This window comes from Nelumbo nucifera, chromosome 6 (genome assembly GCF_055504915.1).
Source record: "Nelumbo nucifera cultivar China Antique chromosome 6, China Antique-T2T, whole genome shotgun sequence".
In the NCBI taxonomy this organism is placed as follows: Eukaryota; Viridiplantae; Streptophyta; class Magnoliopsida; order Proteales; family Nelumbonaceae; genus Nelumbo; species Nelumbo nucifera.
The window spans coordinates 27,620,306-27,642,408 of NC_142654.1; the positions used below are offsets into that span (position 1 = coordinate 27,620,306).

The following is a 22,103-nucleotide window of genomic DNA, read 5'->3' on the forward strand; positions in this document are numbered from 1 at the left end:
CCAATATAGCGGCAAATGAAGATAGGGATGATGATGATTTACCGTGGGATCCAATATCTTCGGTTACCAACGAATGGGGCCAAAATGTTGTCCACACAACAAGTAGGATCCATCCTTTCTCTCAAGATAGAAGAAGCAAGTGGTTCGATTTATTTAACCCGTGACTTTATACTGTACTATGGCGAAGGGTACACACACAGAGATGGGACCCTTAACATAACGACCAATTATCCCTTCTTTTATCTCTTCCAAACTTCATAGTTCATATCATTCGTTTAAATGCAAATTCAAAATCAAGCATTCATCAACTTTTTAGCTTTTTTGCTTGCATATAGAACAATACCATTCCCACTTTCCCTTCTTGCTTTAGCCTTTTCTCTTCTTACTTTCATTACTTGTGAATTGCAAAATGAATTGAATTTAGTGAAGATATTGAGAAAGGAAGTGGCAATTAGTTAGATATAGCCATTTGGTTTTCCCCATCATTAAAAATAAAAAGTCAAGAGAAAAATATATTGACTTCAGAGAAACAGAATTAGAGATACAGCCATAACCAGAGCATACATGGAGTAGACTTGTTCATGCTTCACACTTTATAACTACAACCCTTACTCAGCTTCTTGAAAGCCCAGAAGGGGTAAAAAACCAAGATGCAGGATAGATAGAGAGAGAGAGAGTTGAAAAAGAAAAACAGAGTAACAAATGTGGAAGCATTTATCAACTCAAAATTTTTCTTACAATTCAAGAAAAACAAAGGAAGAAAAAAAAGAATTGATAAATGCAGGAACATTTATTTCTTTGATCTTGGTTACTTCGTTATAGTTTATATATGATGAGAAAACAAGGCAATACTGCCCTCGAATCAAATACAAGCAGCTCACCACTTTCCCCACTAACCGAGTCAAACCCGATTCGACCATCCAAAAACGATTCGAGTCCAAGTCGCTTACATACTCTTCCCGCAATGACTCGGCATACCAACATGGCTCTTCTGCCCTTCCCTCCACCGGCGCTCTCGTGGGCCCCGCCGCTGCCGGAAAACGTGCAAATTGCCGCTTCTTTCCCGGAGAAGAGGCACATCCCAGTGGCGTCATAGAGTCCTCCGGAAGTAGGGCCTAAGCAGTGAAATCTCATCATTTCGTTACCATCCGCGATGCATCGCGCGTCATCCTCGATTCTATTGCCACCGTTGTTGCTGCTCAGACTACCGGATCTAGCACGAGCCTTCACAATCTCTCTGTACTCTTCAAACCTCGAAACAGTCTTGGGCAGATTCTGAACCTTGAAGATCATCTCGATTCGGCCAGAGAATGCCTTGGGTGACCAGCTAGTGTGGAAGATTATCTCTACAACATTGCGAGATGGGTGTTCCTCGGTCAGCTCCGTCAGGGTTGGAAAGAAAGGGTCCGGCGTTCGTGCGAGCCGGGCTGAGGTAGAGCGTCGAACTCGATTCGTGGGGCACAAATCGCTGTCAGTTTTCGTGGGTCTTGTTTGTTTCGAACTGGGTGGCGCGGGCGATGGTGAGTTTGTTTTTCTGGGCTTTCTCTTGGTGGTTTCAACGACGTCCTTGAGGCTTTGGACGCCTTTTCTGCAACTTGAACTCGGAAGGAAGTGGTTGTGGTGTTGTTTAGGGTTTGGGTGGTAGACATCTTCGAAAGCTCTTGATTTGCATTGTAGAGATTTGACCCAACCAGTCGCCATTAAGGACGACGAGTGGAGGTTGTGTTTGCTCTTGGAGAGAGTCCCTGAGAGTGGGCTGGTGGTGGGGAATTTGTTTGTCTCATGAAATGTAAAATTACATTTACATGGGTGGTGGTGGTCGCTGGTGCAAGGGACGGAGAATGGAATAGAATGAATGCAAGAAGCTGTGGACTGTGGATTGTGGATTGTGGATTGTGGATTGTGGTGGAGCTCCAGCTGCCAAATGAAATCTTAAATGAGTTACCCTTTATTGGTTTTTGGAATGACAAAATTGCCCTCAACAGTATACAAGAATACCCACGTGGATTCTGTCCCCTTCTTATCAGAATTCAGATGGGATTAATACCCATACAAGAAAACAACAAACTTCATTTTAATGCCAGACAAAACCCATTAAAAACTAATAAAACCAGGGAGGTTTTGAATTTTGATACTGTCCCAGTCCCTGAATGTTTCTACCATATTGTATCAGTATTTGTGTGAAATATATATATTAACAACAAAGAAACCTTAATTACATGTTTCATAAAAGACATCCCAGTCCCTGAATGTTTCTACCATATTGTATCAGTATTTGTGTGAAATATATATAATATATATTAACAACAAAGAAACCTTAATTACATGTTTCATAAAAGACATCCCAGTCCCTGAATGTTTCTACCATATTGTATCAGTATTTGTGTGAAATATATATATATTAACAACAAAGAAACCTTAATTACATGTTTCATAAAAGACAGTAGTCTTCCCTTCAACTTCACCAAAAGTAGTGATGGTGATCATATAGGCATGGATTCACCAAACAACAAAGGGATTTAGACCAGTAGTTAAATATTTATGTGGCTATGAATGAAATTGAATATCAAAAAAGAGGAGGATATGGAATATGAACTTCCATTTCTTTTTCTGTTTTTTGATGGGATGCAAATGCAATGTTGAATCTAAACTTGTTTCCCAATTTGGGTTCAATAGTTAAAAAAAGGGTTTATTACTGATTACGTTTGAGAGATGGGATGGTAAGGAGACATATTCAGTTGGTGGAACACATTCCAATGGGGGATGTCCCTCAACTAACACTTTGGTAGCCTTCCTGGATTTACCATTTCTTTGACAACAAGCAAGAATTACTTTCTTCTGCCTTTCTCTGTAAAGATTTAAAGCTTTCCTCTTCTTAAAGTAAGAATTTAACAAAAATAACAAATCTTCCCGTGTTTCTAACTTGTAAGCCTGTATTTTCCATTAATTAATAACCTTCTTCATTTGTTGAATTAGAATGAGGGCGAGAGAAGAACCAAAGAAAGCATAAAGCGGCCTATACCATTCTAAACCACAATTAATAGCCCACCTACCAGAATAACAAGTTATTGGGATGAGCTTTGTATTCTGTAGTCACATTTTGAACTAGAACATCCTTGAGCTGAGGTGGGAATTATTTAATTGAGTGGTTCTCATCCAATGTAAGTGCAGGCCGCCTATTTATACTGTGTTCATACCTAATCATGCTTTGTCTTTTCTATAATCTCCAACAACAGAATGGAATTTAATTAAGAGGAATGAGTTAGAAGATTCATTCAACAAACAGGAAAAAGAGAGGAATAGAAGAATGGAAGCTGTCAAATGGACATATTATATCGTGCACTGAAAATAAAACCGAAAACGACAATGTCTCTTTATGATTTTTATTGTTTTCAGCTAGAAAGAAGAAGACTTGTCAACAAAAACGATGGTGATCTCTCCAAGGCTCCAACGAGACAAGTCCCATTATAAGACGACAACACTGAGATATGTAAGTAAACTAAGCCAAAAGTTTTACCAAAAAAACAAGACCACAACTAGTTTGAGATAATGCAAAACAAATATATATGAAACCCAACCCAAGTAGAAGTGGAATTTGAAATGTACGGGGAGTCGGAGAAATCACGTCTCACGATGGTGGAGGGAATGGGGGGGGGGGGGGGGGGGGGGGGGGGGGTTTGGAGTTGTGCCAGCCTTTGTCCTCACGCCTGAAGAATCTCTTGAGCCCCGGGAACCGAGATGTAGTGGGCGTGCTTGTGAGCTCGTTCACGACCAAATTTCAACTTTTTCTTTCTTTGTTTGTTTCTAAAAACATGGATTGAGAAACCTTTGCACCGTCGGTTGGGACGGTGGCCGGTGGGGAGGAGTATTAGTAGGGAGTAGTAGTATGGATGTTGGTTGTTAGGGAAATGTTCAATGAGATTTTGGTTTTAATTCATCAAGATATCTATATGATCTTTTCATATTTGTATAGGGAAATGTTCATAGCCTGGGTATCATTTATCGGGTAAAAATTGACAACACTTAAATGAGATAAAAATTGTTTGTTTTTTTTAATAATGATTTTATATAATTAAAATAATAATATAAATAAATATATTTATTGAGATAAATATTTCTTAAAAAATACTTACTCAAATAAATTTTACATATAATGAATGAGTGTTTTATACAAGATAATATTAGACTGATGATCATGACACCCAAAATCAAGAGGGTCCATATATGTTGTTTATGCAGTGCAGTATGGCAAAAACGCAAGGCTTGGCTTGGTTATACCTTAATTTATTTTTTGTCTACTTGGGCGGTAGGCCGTGGCCTTCAAATCAAACTTTCAAAGGCCGGTGATGTGACACAAAAGGGTGTCCTCTCGTACATAAATTTATTATGGGTTGTTAATTAATTAGGTAATTAACTCTTCTGGTTCTACTTCATACCTAAAGATTGTAATTGTTGGATTAATATCAAAATCTGGACGGCCCTTTTTCTTTACCCTGACTTGACAAGTAATCAACTAAAAACAGTACTCTCTGAACCCAAATAAATGAACAAAACTAAACTAATAAATAGAGTCTTGATGCAGGCCATTTTGGGCTGGGTCAAGAATTGGCCGTCTCTCGAACCTCGGCCTATATTTTTAGGGATATATATGGGTGGGTTGGTGCTAGCCATGCAGGATGCAGGGCAGCCCACAAAGCCTTAATTAATTACGAACCTAGAAACTACATTTAAGGACCAAAAACAAATTCCACATTAGAAATGCAATTGCTACAGCAGTCCTGATTCTTGTCTGTCAGTGTTTCAATTCATAAGACCTCACCTGAGTGTCTGGAGGGGACTGGTGCATGCAGGCAGTTTGGCTATGGTCCCTCCTGTTCCTTATCTTGACTTTTGAGGAGTAATGACATAGGACTAGACTAGTTAATTAGTAGTAGTTCACAGCTTCCACAACCAAACACGGTTTTAACGCCAGATCTTACCATGTACCGTCATGGCCTAGCAATAGCATTGCATTGCAAGTCTCTACGGTGCTGGCCACCTTATTCTCCCTCCGCCCTGCCCACCATCATCAATGGAATTGCCCTACAGAAGTACAGAGTACAGACAGCCCACAAGTTTTAGGTCAGAGTAGGCGGATCCAGTGTGGATCCAGTTGATGTTGATGCACGCACATACAACAGAGGCGTATATAGAGCTAAGAATTAGCAAGCACGCACAGGCACAGCCAATCCAAGACCATGCATTGGAGACTTGGAGTGGTCCATTCATTAAATTAAACCATAGTGCCGTGGACCGCGACTGGGCCTAGAAATAGATAGATCATGGTCTAACTGTGGCAAGGGGGCCGGCCGCCGGCCCACTGAAGATTGTACATCCAATCTAGTCGGTATAGCTATCACCACAGTTAAGCCAACAACCAGCAGAAGAAAGAAAAGCGTTTTGTATCAAATCCTCAACAGGGCGAATGGCCGTAGGCCCCTATTTAACCACTGCGTTGCAATTTCATATGTCCCTACACGGATTAGATTCATACAGATAGTGGAGTGGAGGGAAGAAAACTGGAACCCCGATGAGGAATCTATATGATTATTTCACCCCCACTATCTCTGAAGTCTGATCACACACTCCAACTTCTCTGCCACTGGCGACTGCGAGTGCGAGGAGGTTATCTTCGTTTTTTCCTTCTCTCATGCGTAGGAAATCGAGCCCAGATATCATTAATGAGGTCCACCTCTGGACTCTGGGGTTCAAACTGAAATAAAGGCATGGGCTCTTTCTCTCTTTTTCGTTTCTTTCGCCACCTACAGGCTACTACTACGGTATTAGAGAGAGGATCAAAAATCTCTTGCTTTCAAGAGGGTGCACTCTCCTCCCGAGTTCCAACTCGGTGTTATTAGTTGCGGTTCCCCGTTAGTAGACCATATATAATATAATAATAAAGTCACAGACTAATAATAATAAAGAAAAAGAGAAACGGGTCGTCGGGTCCCTGACCCTCTAGTCTCTTCCTACTGAATCCAGAGCTGAAGATTGAATCAATTCAAATAGAGCGATTATCGGATCATTCTCTGTATATCATTGTATGATCAAGCCATGTGACCGGGAGATCTCCTAGATTGCTTCGCTTTGCATGAATATTAATTGTATCAATCAAATTCTCGTTAATTGTATATATAACTTGTTCATTGATGAGACCTACTCAAAGTCAAAACATGGCAGAGATGTTTAGTTTTATTGTGTTAATCAAACATCATCTTTTGTTGATTTAAACTAATTAAGCCAGCTTTGTCTTCAATATGCATGTTATAATATCCGCATCACCAGGCCACAATATATAAATAAAACTTCGAGCTTATAAATATATTCTCTACTCCTACAAAGAATCAGTTTTATGATGTCTGAATATAATATATACAAGAAATGCTTGGCTATTGCTAGGAAGTAGGATCGATCGGAATGTCCACATTCAACGTGCCTGTCAAAAATCCAGACAATGCTCCGACAAATTAATTTCCATCAATTAATTAACAACTTTCTTTCATCTTTCTGTATTATATTTTGATACTAGCGAAAAACCCGTGCATGAACGGGAAGAGAGAAAAAAAAATGATAGTTAATGAGATGCATTACTTTTTCAAAGAAAATGAAATAATAATCATATCATTTGTGACTATTTTTTACTATGGCTTAGACTTAACTTTTTCTACTCACTCTCTACCCGCCGTGAATTGCAGTCACACATCTCTCAATTTTATAATAGAGATGTCAGGGTGGGTAAAGAGTGGATAGGAAAAGTGAGTAGAAAACCCCCATTGGATAGGAAGATGCATGGGACTGGTTATCTAGGTTTGCATTGGTCCTATGCCAATATAACCTTTCTTATATGCCTAATCTCCAAATAACTTAAATTGCACAATTAAGGTCAATGTACAGAGCACTAACAGGTTTGTTCTATGGATAAAAAAGTTGTTAGCCAATTTATTTTTCTCTCAAGTTATTTCTCATCTATAGCAACCAAGAGGTGATTCACCTCTTCACTTTGCCCATTTGTTGCAACTTGTAACTACAATTTGATCCAAGGCAAGCTGAAATAGACTTAAGACGGTAATATATAGTAGTAATTAAAGAAATATTTGAACTGCTTCATGAACAAGCCAATAAGCCCCCAATATATGTTAACTGATGTACAACCCTACATAATATGCTAGACCTGAAAAATACATAAAATATTGTGTAAAAGTTGATACCAATAGAAACTAAATTAAGAAAGAAACATTTAGGCCCTGTTTGCTTTTCAGTAAGTTACTTACCCGGGTAAATGTAATTATCTGAGCAAGTTTTTTCTGGGAAACACTTACCTGGGTAAGTGCATTTACCCATATTCTTTAATTTCTCATGTAAATAAGGTAATGACCATTTTAGCCATAAAAATCCATTATTAAAAGGGGCATTTTTGTCCCATTCAAGTGTTGACAACTTTACCCACCTAGGAGATGGGTATTGATGCCCAGGAAAATAAACTTTCCCTGGTCCCCATGTAAATCTGAAAAAAGAACATGAGAATCTTGGTCAATGGGAACCAAAATCCCATTGACCAACTTCCCCCCTCTCAAAATCCAAATAAATAACACCCCCTTATGTGCAAACTGTACAAAACAGAACAATGCATTAAGTTCCTATCATGTGCTGAAGGTTAGCAATAGCCAATTTTTTATGGTCCCGCACGTAGGATCCCGTCACGGGTCGGTCCACGGTGCGAAAGCCCTGCTTCCCCTTGCGCCTTCCCTTGCTTGCAGACCCGATTACGGAAACTGAATGGGTGATTTGTCTAAGAGACCACCCGAACTCTCCTAAGAGGGTGTTTGTCCAAGAGACCACCCAAACTCTCCTCACTCTTTTCTTGACTGGAAAACTGAATGTTTTATTTCAATTCGTGGCTCCTTAAATAGGAGATTACAGAAGGAAATTCCTAATTAAACTCAAACTCCAACTTGACTCAAACTCCTAATTACCTACTCCTATTGGTAACTCACTCTTACTTAAGATAAGATAAAGATGAGATTAAGATAAAGCTAAGGGATAAGGGATAAGATAAGGATAAGGTAAGCTGGCGGCGAGTTGGCTTGATGAGTCCAGATAAGGATGGGCCCACCCCTATGAGCTGTCGTGTGGGCCCCGCTCTACTGCTGCTGCTGGCTGCCGTGCGGTGCGTGCGCGCAGTGCGTACGCGTGCCTCAGGGTGCCGCTGCCATGCGCACGCCTCATGGTGCTGCTACCGTGCGGTACCGGGTGTGTGCACGGTGTGTGCTGGCGTGCAGTGCGTGCGGTGCGCGCTGTTGCCTGGCGGTGCGTGCTGGCGTGCAGTGCGTGCGGTGCGCGCTGCTGCCTGGCGGTGCGTGCTGCGCGCCATGGTGCCGCTGCCGTGCGGTTCCTGGCGTGTGCATGGTGCGTGCTGCCATGCGGTGTGTGTGGTGCGCGCTGCTGCCTGGCGGTGCGTGCTGCGCACTATCGACGGTGCATGCTGCTGTGCAGTACTGCCAGGCGGTGCCCACTGCTGTGCGGCCTGCTGTGTGTGCTGCTGCCTATGACGGCGCCGCGGTGCCTTGCCGGATGGTGTGACCATAACACAATTAATAGTCAAGAAATTGATTGGATTATATCCTTCAATTAATCTATGTATTAACATATCTAGGTTGAAATATGTAAGATTTTGGAGTTGGGGATTTCAATTTGATTTTTAATGAATTTATATGTTCACCTTCTTCACGAACTTGCATGTTCATCTTAAAAACCTAAAATTGAGCAAGCAGGAAACAAAACCAAAGCTTTAGGCATTACCAACTAAAAGTAATTTCTTGAAACCAAAGACCCCCCCACCTCCATTTTAGCCTAGATGATTTTCTTTCCAAAACAACTAAAACTAAAAAGGTAAAGAAAGTCAAGCAATTTATGACAAACCTTATAATTAAGAAAATTAAAAGTTGTTCAAGTTCAATTGAACATCTATTGAAGTTAATATTTAGGAAGCAAACCATGGGAAGATAAGGAACAAAGTAGGGCTGCTCATGGGTCCGGACCTGGTCGGTTTACCTAGAAATGAAATCAAAACCAACCCTATACTAAGTAAAATCGACATGGTCGATTTGAGTCGGTTTGGGTCAATTTTGTGAATGATTCTTTTGGTGTGAACGGTAAAGGATTCAAGTATAAGAAACGAAGGCTGGATGCCTGTAAATTAAAAATGATTTGATGGTTTAAAGCTGAAATTCTATGTATCAGAAATTTTATAATATATATATATATATATTTCCGAATATATATATAATATCCGAAATTTATATATAATAAAACTGAAATATATCAGATATATATAGATATATATAATATATCTAAGTCAGTTCAGGTCGATTCGATTTCGGTTTTTACACATGAAAACCGAAACCAAACCGAACCATCGGTTTATGTTTTTTCATAACCCGAAACTGACCAAAGCTGAAGAAAAACCAGCCAATTCAGATTGGATCGAACCGGATTGATCGATTTAGATCTTGTTATGAACAGCCCTAGAACAAAGTTTAAAACCATTAAAGTAATCCTGACACTTAGATTAAAAAAAAAAATGACTACCACATAAAGGTTGCAGAAGCCCATGATTGAAGTTAATATCACCGTTCCTCTTTCCTGTTTATTATATAGATATAGATTTCCTGTCAAACTAAGGGGGTGTTCTCGAACGTGAATTGTTTTTCATCTGTCTTATATTTATATTTCATAAATCATATGATATTTGCATAAATTTTAATCCAATGAATATTTTCTTTCCTTTTTTTCTTCTTATATGAGCCTCTGCCTGATCTAGCCTATGTTAAAAGGGTTATACTATTAGGCTAATAAGCTCACCCAACCCCTTATATTAGTTGGGCCAAAGCCCATGATTGATTTTTCCCTTTTATAAGTATAAAACCAGTATGGAGATATATTATTGGGCTATAAGCTCACCTTATGTTCTTTGGGCCAATGCCCATGATTGATTTTTTTTTCCCTTTCATGAGTATAAAACCAATATGCAGATGATCCTGTTGAACTCCATTATTGGAGGTTGGAGCTCAGTCAAGATATAGAGGGAAATATGGGAAGAAACGGGGTTACTCTGTCACAGACGCTATATCAATAGTTTAAAGAGTGAAAATTGTTTTTAGAAACCTCCTGCCAACTATCAAATCATGTTGGTAAAATGTTAGAACGTATTTTGTATACAGGAGATCCCAATTCGATATCCTGCCCACAAAACTCTGCCCATGTGGCCATGTCTATTCACAACATATTATCTCCGTGTATTCAGAACATCTCTCCTTGTAGGAGGATAAAATATTCTCATATGTGTATATGGATAAACTTGGACAGGAGATCTAGACTCTTCTCCTAACTACCCTCCTGCTGGGATTATTAAATTCATCCAAGATATGCCATAAGCACCAACTCCAAGGAAGAACCACACACTTCTGAATGCATCAATCCAGATGATCAGATCCCAGTTAGGCCCGGCTCATCCCACAAACGAAGCCCATCCAGGAGGTTTTGAGCTTCCGGTCGTGTGTTTGTTGCTACATCATAGAATTCCGCAAAAGCCAATAACAGGTTGCCAACTTGCCATGGCCCATGGATGGAGGTCTCTAATGATACCTCCACCACATACAATTTCCTTCAAGTCAGGATATGAATTCTAGGAATGGTACGTTTTATCTACCAATAACGTTTTGCTAATTTGCTTTGCCACATCACCAACCAATTTGCAGCATGCGAAAGTAAAAGATGTAGCAATGAGGAGAGTTTGGTTTGTTCTTCTCTAGCTATATCCAACCTATTAATTCTCGCATCTCATTTTACCCATTACCTCTTTGCCCGTTATTTCCTTTGGATACGTTCAGCTCCATACATTTAGATCTGACGCATTAGATTTGAGGGTTTGGATAGATAAGATAGAGCCTAACGCAAATAGAGTTGGACTTGGCCTGAGTGACCTTAATAAACCAAGCCGTAGACATATTAATAAATTCCCAATTAATGTACTTTCGGCTTAGTGCCAATTTGGTTCCCAAATTTTAAAACACAACAATTCAGTATCTAACTTTTAAAATGTGTCAATCTACTATCTGTCGTTAAGTGATATTTGAAAAGACACAAATGTCCTTCAAGTGTTATCTATTTTTTTTTTATCAATCATTCAATCGTTGATAAAAAATATGAGCAGTCTCAAATCCTTCATCTTCTATTCAAAAAAATTGGAGTCACCAAAATGCCCAATGAGACATGACCCCAACTTTCCTTACTAGAACAGACACGGATTTAGGACTATTATTTTTTGTCAACATTTGAATGGTTGATAAAGAGAATTAAATAACACTCGAAGGGTATTTGAATCTTTTCAAATACCACTTGACAGCTGGTTAATGCACTGGTTAACGGCAGGTACTGTATTGGCATGTTTTGAAATTCCAGGTACTAAATTATCGCACTTTAAAGATTGGGGACCAAAGTGGCATTAGGCCCAAAGTACATAGTATTAATCGGGAATTTTCCCAAAAAGAAAAATAAAACTTCCAGAATGATATGTGTTGGTTACGTCTTGTTAGCACTTGGTAGCAGATCTAAACCCTTGAGAGTTTTCTTCATTTATAGTACATGCTTGCTGCTATATTTTCTCCTTCAATACAAAGTAGTTAAGGCTGTGTTTGTTTGCGATACAAACATCTAATCGGAGCATTTGTTAGTGTTTGTTTGTTATGCAAAAATGCAACAATTAATAGGGGAAAATGTCTTTTCTAACATTTTAGTAGCGTGAAGAGAGTGTATTATTGTACCTATTTTTTGGAAACAATTTTGCATTTTTTTAATCTCGAGTTGATCGAATGAGCTAGAGACCGCCGTACTGCCTTTTGCATTGATTCGAAACAAACAGGTAGAGAACAAAAATGGGTTAGAACTGAGAACCCACTTTGCATTCAAAAAGTATTTGCATTTGCATATTATGAATTCCTATCTAATTGTATATATAAATACTCCTATACTTAAACACTAAGGTTATGTTTGGTTACACAAATACCACCTTTTGTACTTGAATCTTGTTTGGTGAGACTTGCGTGTTTTTTTCGTCCATATTAGCACTACATCATCAAAGTATTGATACAACGATACTTGCTTCCCAAAGCAAGAAATACTCAATTGTTTTTTACTTTTTTTTTTTCTTGAAATACCCCCTAACATTGGTCAATGGATCATGCGAAATGTGTTTTTTGACTGTTTTAACTCAAAGTTTCCAACCAAATAGAAAGTTGAATTGAACTATTATTATTTATGTGGTGGCATTTATATTGGAAACACCAACGGTACCAAACAGCCCGTAAATGAATATATATTTTCTAAGGTAGATCCAAATTTGGTTCATTTATATTCAAATGTAAATTAAATTCAAATTTTTATATTCAGATGTGAATTCGCAATGCGTATGGTGATCTTATATGTGGTTGGTCCTCGAGATCCACCTGCACCATAGTGTTGGGGGATAGAAGCTACTGCTTTTAAGGAAGACTTACATTGGCCTCGTTGCCAATGTCCATGCTCAAAAGGATTATTGCTTGAATTTAATGGCTTTAAATTTCTACCAAAAAAAATCTAATGGCTTTAATTGACTTAAAAAGTTAAATTCAAATTGATCAAAACATATTATATTATTAATAAAATAAAATTTCACTGCAATACTAAAGAAAAAATTTAAACCAGTTAACCGGTATCATAAAAGTACTAAGGGTCCATTTGGTTTGCAGTTGGATTTAGAAGCAGAGTCAAAATCAAAATACTTCGGAATCAAAATCAGAATGGTCTATTCCCATAGTTTGTTTGGTTCAAACGAGAATAGAAATGAAGATTGAAATCAGAAAGAATGGAATTTCATTCCCAAGAGAGGGGCAGGGAATGGCCATTCCCTCAAATGGGGAATGCCATTCCAGCAGGAATGGGAATGGGATTCCAATTCTGCCCAACCAAGCAATTGGAATCGAAATAGCCCATTCCAAGTTGGATACCAGACCCCTATTCCCGTGAACCAAACAGGGCCTAAGGTATTCATCCAAATTCACACGATTAATCCATCATCATAGATTTACCCTAAACTAAAAATAACATGATCATAATGAATTAAAAACACAAACCCAAACCAATTTTATTAATTTATTAAAATGGAATGTGCCAAGTTGGCACTTTCCTGGTTTCTTCTCAAAGTCATTTATCTTTTTTTTTTAGTTTTTTCTTAAATATATTTATCTTTTTTCAGGCGCTTTCTGTCTTTTATGTTTTGACCCTCAAACAAGGAAGTCTTTCTTTCTTCTTCTTTTTTTTGAATTTTTATTTTTTAATTCAATGTCATATTCTACAGTTAGCCAATAAAATGCTAAAGACATCTAGCTTTCCAAAATGTTTCTTGCCAAAGGCAATGGAGCTAACCAATCAAATGTAGGAGGAAAGTTTAGTTTTCCAAATGAGTCTCACATACATAAGCCTACGCAAGAGAGAGAGAGAGAGAGTCATAACTTGCATTCCCAAAGGCGATGATGTCACCACAAAACTAGGCAACCATGAAGGAAGGTCTCACAAAGGCCACAAATTGTCATCCTCTGTTATTACTTGCATTGTATTTGTTAACTTGTTTGGTATCAAAGCCAAGTTTTTATGCAAATAATGTAAGGAAGTTCAAATAGGATGATTTCATTAAATGAAAGCAATTGGTCTCTTTGGAAATCAAAGATGAAGTATATGTTGCTTTCCAAAGACTTGTATGCACCATTGAAAGATGAACAAGGCAAGTACAAGGATATGTCAAGTTACAAATGGGAAATTCTTAATTTGAAAGTAGTTGCATGTATCTGACAAAGGTTGGATGGTAGTATTTATCATCTTGTGACAAATGAAACTTCAACCATTCCACTCTGAAACAAGTTGAAACAGTTGTATGAGAAGGAATCCGTCGATAATAAGGCTTTCTTAATAAGAAAGCTCATAAATTTGAAATACAATGAAGGTTCATCCATTATCGAACACTTAAACCAAATGAAAGATGTTGTAAATCAGTTTGTTTCAATGAAAATGGTATTGGATGATGAGCTTCAAGCCTTATTGTTACTTAGTTAATTGCTAGAAAGTTAGAAGACGCTTGTGATGTCTCTTAGCAACTCTACACCTGATGAAAAAGTCACAATGAGTATGGTAAAAAGCAACTATTCAATGAGGAAATTAGAAGAAAATCATTGTATATTAGCAAATCAGATGCACTTCTTATAGAAAGTCGGGGTATAAGTCAAAGTCGAGGTCCATATAACCATGACATGTCTAGAAGTAAATCCAAGTCAATAAAAGATATCACTTTCCATTATTGCAATAAGCCAGAAAACTTCAAAAGATAATGCAAAAAATTAAAAAGTGACAAAAAGAAAGAAAAAGGGGACAAAAAAGAAGGAAATGAGACGATTGCATTTGTTTCAGATGGTGAAGCTATGATTTTTGCAGGTTGTGAAGAGTCCTGTTTTAGCCTTACATGCCAAGACATAGATTGGATCATTGACAATCGTGCTTCATACCACACTACTCTACACAAGGAATTCTTTGCTATTTACAAATCAAATGATTTTGGTATTGCAATAATGGATAACAACTACACATAAAAAATTGTAGGGTTAAGTAATGTACAGATAGAGAACGATGTTAGTTGTAAATTGATTCTCAATGATGTAAACCATGTATTAGATTTTCGCTTCAACCTAATTTCTAAAAAAAAAAAAATAGATGAAAAATGTTACAATTTTGACGAAGAAAAATAAATTCTCACCAAATGATCTCTTATAATAGCAAAGGGACGAAAATGTTCTACTCGTTACAAAATAAAAACTCAATTATGCAAATGGCTTTTTTTTTTATATAAAAAAACTCCTCCAACTTATGACATAAGCAACTTATTTGTGCAAGGACTCGATATAAAAGGTGCGAACCCCATGTATTAAATATGACGTGGAACCTTATCTTTGATTCCACAGCCCGCTTAACAGCCATCGCGTTCAGTAAATCGAATTCACAAATTTATGGGTTCCGACTTCCAACTTGACATCCAAAGTCCAAAGTCTAGTAACTAAATTACCTGACAGGTTGCTGGGCTATGTAAATGTAAGCTCCAGAGTCCAAATCCAAAAAACCTAGGCCTCTCCCGCCTGATCCCCAACGCGCCAACGACAATGGAAAAGAAACCAAAACCTCCGTCCCTCCGGCACCGTCTGACCCACCTAGACACCACATTGTCCCTCCACATCCACACCATATGCCAACCATTTCCCCGTCCCCTTCTCAAAGCCCTCGAGATCAGTGGCGATGGCTTGTTCTGGATTCCGATCCCTATCGCTCTCTTCTTCACCCCTCTCGCTTCGAAATCCGTTCATGTGCGGTTCCTCCTCGTTGGTCTCTTCATCGGTTTCTTATTCGACCTTATCCTAGTCGGCCTCATCAAGTATCTGGTCCGTCGGCCTCGCCCCGTCTACAATACGGGTATACATCTTACCTTCTCCGTCGATCATTGGTCTTTCCCTAGTGGTCACTCCTCTAGGGTTTGCTTCATCGCCGCTTTTTTGTATCTTTCCATGGAGACGGTTTACCAAGCTGTGGTTCAATTGAAGTCTTCTGGAAATAGATTTTTTAGTGAAACGATCGATCCTGACGGTAAGACCGTTGAACTCTTCTTCTTGTCTACTTGCTTGTGGTCGGCAGCGACGTCGGTTTCTAGGGTTTTGCTTGGTCGACATTTTGTTTTTGATGTAATTGCAGGTGCTTGCGTGGGTGTTTTTGAGGCTTTTGTAGTGTACTATGTTATGAACTTCTTGAATTTGGAATTGTGAGTTCCGCGTGTAATTTATGCATTTTTTAACCAAACCTTTATGTATCAACAATCTTATTAAATTTTATGGAAGATAGTTTGCTTGATTACTGTGTTCTTCTGTTTACATGCCATTGGATTGAATTTAATTCTTTTCCTTTTCTGTTGTTCTTTTAAGGGTCCGTTTGGTTCATAGTCGGAATTGGAATCGGAGTGGTCTATTCCTATAGTCTGTTTGGTTCAGACAGGAATCGAAATTGGAATCAATTGGAATGAGATTTCATTCCCAAGGGAGGGGGAGGGAATGGCCATTCCCTCAAATGGGGGAATGCCATTCCAGCAGGAATGGGAATCCCATTCCCATTCCAGCAGGAATGGGAATCCCATTCCCATTCCGCCCAACCAAACAGTTGGATTCAGAATGGTCCATACTGATTCCAATTCCAAACCCCTATTCCCGCAAACAAACAGGACCTAAGTTTATTGCTATCTGCATTTTCTTTAGTTATACTAGTCAGCAAGTAAGCAAACTTAGTGTGGAGGTCAGTTGAAAAGCTTCTGAACAAGTGATAACTGTAGGAGCTAGGTTCCATGGTTCTTTGGTTTTCTTATTGATATTTGATAGTTGAATTTTGTATTTTAAAAGTCAGGGCCCGAAATATTGGTTTAAATTCTAAAAGTATAGGTTGGTAAGGTTATGAACAGATTAAAAATAAAAGGGATTGGGGCTAAAGTTGGGCACTCAGGGTGATGCTAGTTAGAGTTCTAGGTCTGGCTGTAGTCTAGGTTAGTGCTCTTAACTGGGTAGAAATTGGGCACTCAGGGTGATTGGATTGGTAACGCCAAGTACATCAGGTTCTTAAGGCTGAATCTAGGGTTAAGCAATTCTAACTTAGAAGTCTGTATATGGCATGGGTGCCAAATGTTCAGGTATTTACAAATGTCCAATACATCAACCTTTAGACAAATCATGGGATTGGGAGGCATCCATATTTAAATATTAGATTGGTTAGGTAATATTAATTATAGTAAAAATGATGAAGTTAAAAGATTAACCAAAATGCCAGTACTTCATTTGTTGTCTCGTTTCGATGATATCTTCAAAGAATATTGCCAAGATTTTTTGTTGACTTCAGTTTGGGTTATCTTTAATATGTTACAAGAAGCTTTGGGCCCAGAGGCAAGTTTTATCATGGCTACATATTAATTTTGAGGATTCTTGGTAAATTTGTTGTTAGGTTGGATTTTTCCATAGGTAGTTTAAATTGCATGCATATGGGATGAGGTGCTTATGTAACCTTGCTTCTCCTAACAGACTTTGTGGCAGAATATCTGATTGGAAATAAGTAATTATGTATAGAAAAGAGTGAATGCTAATAATAATTTTTTGAACATGTGCTACTTAAAGTGACAATTAGGTACACCACATAATTTCAAAAACCTAGAAGATTGCGAGCTTAAAGAAATTCCATTGCTGCAAGCTAGATTCACCTGATCCAACTTTCAAGTTAATCCGTTGTGTTCAAAGCTGGATAGGTTTCTATTCAACCTAGAATGGGAAAACTACTGGGGAAATTTGGTCTCTAGAGCTTTGCCTAGGGTCACATCAGACCATTGTCCCATCAAGATTGGTGTGGACTGTGGAATCCCTAGTTAGTGGACCTAAACCATTTAGGTTTGAGAATATGTTGTTAACTCATCCTGGTTTTGAAAGCATAGTGAAGGACTACTGGAATGAGGAGTTAAGGGGAATAAAGTGGAAAGGAATCAAATTTCATCAAAAGCTGCAGAGACTGAGAGTCAAATTGAAGGAGTGGAATAACAATCAATTTGGTAGGGTAGAGGAACAAAAGTTGAGCCTAGTAACACAAATTGAAAAAAATGGATGACAAGGAAGCCCAAGGATTGTTGAGTGAGCTGGATAGAGAATCAAGAAGGCAATTGAAGAAAGACCTAGAAGAGGTTTTACTCAGAGAAGAGATTTGCTGGAGGCAAAAGTCAAGGCACAAGTGGATTAAGGAGGGGGATGGGAATACTAGGTTCTTTCACGAGTTGGCGAATGGTAGAAGGAGGAAGAACTTAGTGGCTAGACTAGAGCTAGAAGGGCAGGTAGTTCCCAATCAAGAGGATATAGCTAGGACCTTTGTAGATCACTTTAAAGCTGTCTATAGAAGGTCTTTGAATGAGAGGGTGCCTTTGGAAGGTTTGGAATGGCCGAGATTAGAGGGAGAAAAAGCAAGGTGGTTAGAAAGGAATATTGAAGAAGAGGAAATCGGGAGGGCAGTGTTTATGATGGATAGATCTAAGGCGCTAGGTCCCGATGGATTTACTATGGCTTTTTACCAAGACTGTTGGAACATTTTGAAAGAGGATTTATGTGCTGTTGTTGAGGAATTCTTAGAGAATCATATAGTAAGTCCGGGAGTCAATGCCACTTTCTTGGCCTTAGTCCTTAAGAAATCAGATGCTATCCAGCCGAAGAATTTCAGGCCAATTAGTTTGGTAACTAGCATCTATAAAATCCTATTTAAGGTGTTGTCTTTGAGGCTTAAAGCAAGTCTCCCATCCCTAATAAGCCAAGCCCAAGGAGCCTTTGTACAAGGGAGACAGATAGCATATCAGATCCTGATTGCCAATAAGTGCGTGGAGGATATGAGAAGATCTAAAAGAAAAGGCTTTGTTTGTAAATTGGATCTAGAAAAGGCCTATGATTTGGTGGACTGACACTTCTTGGTAGAAGTATTGAGAAATTGTGGATTCAGGAATAAGTAGTGTAGTTGGACTTTTAGATGTATTAGTTCCTACCATTACTCTGTCTTGGTCAATGGAGTGGTGAAGGACTTCTTCCCAACTTGTAGAGGTATCAGGCAAGGGGACCCTCTATCACCTTTCCTCCTCACTCTAATAGCAGAGGTGCTTAGTAGAATGATCTCAAAGGCTGATAGAGAAGATGTGATTAAAGGGTGGAGAATAGGGAGGGATGGTATTTCGGTCACCCATCTCCAATTTGCAGATGATATTCTGATTTTCTGTGACGGGGATGATATTGAGAGAGTGAGGAATCTCAAGGAATTGGTTAGAAGCTTTGAAAGATGGTCAAATTTGAGTGTCAACTTCAAAAAGAGTTGTGTAGCTGGTGTTAACTTGGAGGATAGGGAGGTGGAGTTTATAGCAAAAAGTTTAGGATGTTCTATCTCGTCTTGGCCTATGACTTACTTGGGACTTCCATTAGGGGCAAACCCTAGGGAGAGTAGCTTTTGGTGTCCAGTGGTAGAGAGGTTCCAAAAGAAGTTAACTTTGTGGAGGAAAAACTACTTATCCTTGGGGGGTAGAATCATGTTGATAAGAGCCACACTTGCTAACTTACCAACCTATTTCCTGTCAGTGTTTAGGATACCACCTAGGGAAGCTAAGAAGCTAGAGAAGTTGATGAGAGACTTTCTTTGGGAGTTGGGGGAAAGTAAAAATGATCACTTGATAAAATGGGAGGTGGTTTGCCAGAATAAAGAGGAAGGGGGATTGGGGTTAGGGAATTTGATTAAAAAAAATAAAGCATTGCTGGGGAAGTGGCTATGGAGGTGGCCAGTGGAGAGAGAGAGAGAGACTTTGGCATGAGGTGGTGGGTAGTATTCATGGTCTCTCAGAAAATGGATGGGATGAGAGTATCATGGCAGGCAACCTTGGCAACACCTTGGAAAACTATTCATGACATTCTTCCTCAATTCCTCAGTTTTGTCAAGTATGATGTTTGCAATGATAACTCAGTCGTATTTTGGGAGGATACTTGGGTGGAAGAGGCTCCATTGAAGGACCTTTTCCCTTCTTTGTTCTTTGTTTCAAGGTACAAAAAGCATTTTGTGTCAAAGTTTTTTTCCATTATTAATGACCCATTAACACCAAATTGGGACTTTGGGTTTCGTAGAGGTTTAAGGGAAGAGGAAATTGTGTCTCACAAATCTGCTAAGTCTACTTGATACAATATGTCTGGACCCTTCTAAACCTGATATTCGGATTTGGACACCCCAGCGGAATGGATCCTTTTCATGTGCTTCTTTCTTTAAATCCATTACTCAGTCTACCCCCAATCAACCTTTCCCTTTTAAGGAAATTTGGTGCAGGCCTGTTCCCCCTAAGGCTATGGCTTTTTGCTGGGAAGTGTATTATAGGAAAACAAACATATTTGGCACTCTACAAAAGAGAAGACCTTTTCTCTGTCTCTCACCTTCCTGGTGTATTCTTTGCAGGTCACATGGTGAGGACTGCAACCATATACTAATATCTTGTTCATTTACTGTAGAGTTATGGGAGTGGCTCTTCTCATTGTTTGGGTGCAGGTTGGTTAGGCCAGCAGATGCAAGTTTGTTCTTTGGTCCTGCTTTCTTCTCTTGGCGGCACAAAAGAGGAAGAATTATGTGGAGGTGTGCAAGAGCAGCGCTGATTTGGTTCGTGTGGAAGAAAGGAATGCCAGAATTTTCCCAGAGAAGGAGAGAAGCCCAGAAGAGATGGACTGCATTCTAAATAGGGTGATCTTATGGCTAAAATCACTGGACCTATTCCATCATTTCTCATTCAATGATGTGTGGAGGAATTGGTTAGCAGTGGCTAATTGCTCTTCCATAAAAACTAAAGTGAGCATGGCTTGGGAACCCCTTCCTGAAAGATTCTTGAAGCTGAATTTCGACGGGAGTAGTCTTGGTAATCCTGGTCCATCAGGGATGGGAGGGGTGCTGAGGAATGAGAGTGGGAATGTGGTTCTTATTTTCTCAGGACCCATAGGAATTGGAAACTCTACTAGGGCGGAACTTGCTGCCGCTATCCAGGGTGTACAGTTAGCTGTGCAGATAGGTGTGGAACAATTGATAATAAAAGGGGACTCCAAGGTGGTAGTGGGCTGGCTACAAAATCTGGAATCTGTAGTGTGGTGTTTTAAGAATGAAATTAAAAAGTTCAACTGCCTAACAAGAAGCTTGACAGTGAGAATACAATGGGTGGGGAGGTCAGCAAACTCTATGGCTTATGGTCTTGCAAAGTAAGGGGTAAATAGGGAAAGTTTGTATTGGGCTCAATTGTAGACTGAATCTGTTTTCTATCTTTTGCCTTTCTTCCTACTGGTAGGAGAGGATGCAGCTCGCGCCTCTCAAGGGAAGCTTGTAACTGCACTAGTTTTATTAATGAAATTAATCCTTTTTAATTATCAAAAAAAATCCAAAAAACTGTTTGAGGTTCATTTTTCATCTCCCTGATGCCTAATACTGAAGCAAAGCCTACTGGTGGCAATACTAACGCCAGGCATTACATGCTTATTTCAATTGTACATGCTTTTCTTTTCTCAATTATACTGTATGTTATCTTACCTCCTAGTGACCTTAACCCATTCACTTTCTCAATAGAATGGATAGATATATGGTATATCTTGATATATCTGATAAGAAACTATCAGAAGCCTTATAAATAGTAAAAATTTCATTGAAGTTTGATTGATATTATTGATGTTAGCATTCTTAATGATTTTCTAGTGGTAAGGGTGATTCACTGAATTTCTATGAGAAAGGAATTTAAAAGGGTCACCATGGATTCCATTCCATGGGGATGTGGAGTGACAACTGGTTTTTCTCAGCCTAGTTGATCAGCAGCCATGAATGCCACCAGAAAGGGATAATTGGAATTGAATTTTGATGGCTGTTCAGTTGGAAATCCAGGTCCACCTGTTATAGAAGAGGTGGTCGGACGTCAGAGATGGTAACAAGAAAGTTATACCCATCAGGATGGGAAGATCTGGTAGTTGGAGACTGGAAGGTGGTAATAGGCCAGATGTCCTCTAGTTGTCCTTGGAAACTTTCACATTACATCCAAGAAGCAAGGCCATCAGCATATTAACTGAATATCTCACTCAGGTAGAGTCCAAGATTGGAAAATGACCTTGCCGACTCTCTTGCATGGGGAGGTGTAAAGGGCCACTCAGATGTGATTTCTTTTTATCTTTCTTCAGATTATCAGCCTTTATGCTGCATTTTAGTCCCTTGATTGTCATAAGAGGAGGGTTTATCATTTATGTTTTTTGACCAAGGAGCCATTTAATATAATTTTCACCAAGGGTAGTTCAGCACTTCAGCCAATATCTTCTCTCTATCTGCAATCAATTTTTCTTCTGAGACTTGACTGTAATTATGTTGATGATATATGTAGATATGTA

The 22,103-nt window shown here is 38.9% G+C and overlaps 3 protein-coding genes across 3 annotated transcripts; 2 read left to right on the forward strand and 1 right to left on the reverse strand.

Annotated features, from left to right (window-relative positions):
- Nucleotides 1-485: 485 nt before the first annotated feature.
- On the reverse strand, nt 486-1,916 carry LOC104598566 (uncharacterized). The gene has a single exon (XM_010260702.3). The coding sequence runs from the start codon at nt 1,699-1,701 to the stop codon at nt 817-819; it is 885 nt and encodes a 294-aa protein (XP_010259004.2). The 5' UTR covers nt 1,702-1,916; the 3' UTR covers nt 486-816.
- Nucleotides 1,917-15,079: 13,163 nt separating this feature from the next.
- On the forward strand, nt 15,080-16,020 carry LPPBETA (Phosphatidic acid phosphatase (PAP2) family protein). Its single transcript, XM_088889235.1, has one exon. It carries the CDS (start codon nt 15,279-15,281, stop codon nt 15,930-15,932), a length of 654 nt encoding a protein of 217 aa, XP_088745361.1. The 5' UTR covers nt 15,080-15,278; the 3' UTR covers nt 15,933-16,020.
- Nucleotides 16,021-17,791: 1,771 nt separating this feature from the next.
- LOC148790709 (uncharacterized) lies at nt 17,792-20,428 on the forward strand. The gene is made up of 4 exons (XM_088890335.1): nt 17,792-18,322; nt 18,749-19,434; nt 19,641-19,751; nt 20,155-20,428. Exons 1-4 carry the CDS (start codon nt 17,792-17,794, stop codon nt 20,426-20,428), a joined length of 1,602 nt encoding a protein of 533 aa, XP_088746461.1.
- The last annotated feature ends 1,675 nt before the right edge of the window (nt 20,429-22,103 follow it).

Excerpts from the sequence above, each read along its gene's own strand:
- LOC104598566 (XM_010260702.3), bottom strand. The coding sequence starts at position 1,701 with ATGGCGACTGGTTGGGTCAAATCTCTACAATGCAAATCAAGAGCTTTC.
- LPPBETA (XM_088889235.1), top strand. The coding sequence starts at position 15,279 with ATGGAAAAGAAACCAAAACCTCCGTCCCTCCGGCACCGTCTGACCCAC.
- LOC148790709 (XM_088890335.1), top strand. The coding sequence starts at position 17,792 with ATGGATGACAAGGAAGCCCAAGGATTGTTGAGTGAGCTGGATAGAGAA. Across the intron at positions 18,323-18,748 it reads AATTCTTAGAGAATCATATA|GACTTCTTCCCAACTTGTAG; the intron begins GTAAGTCCGGGA and ends GGAGTGGTGAAG. Across the intron at positions 19,752-20,154 it reads TCTTTGTTCTTTGTTTCAAG|GTCACATGGTGAGGACTGCA; the intron begins GTACAAAAAGCA and ends TATTCTTTGCAG.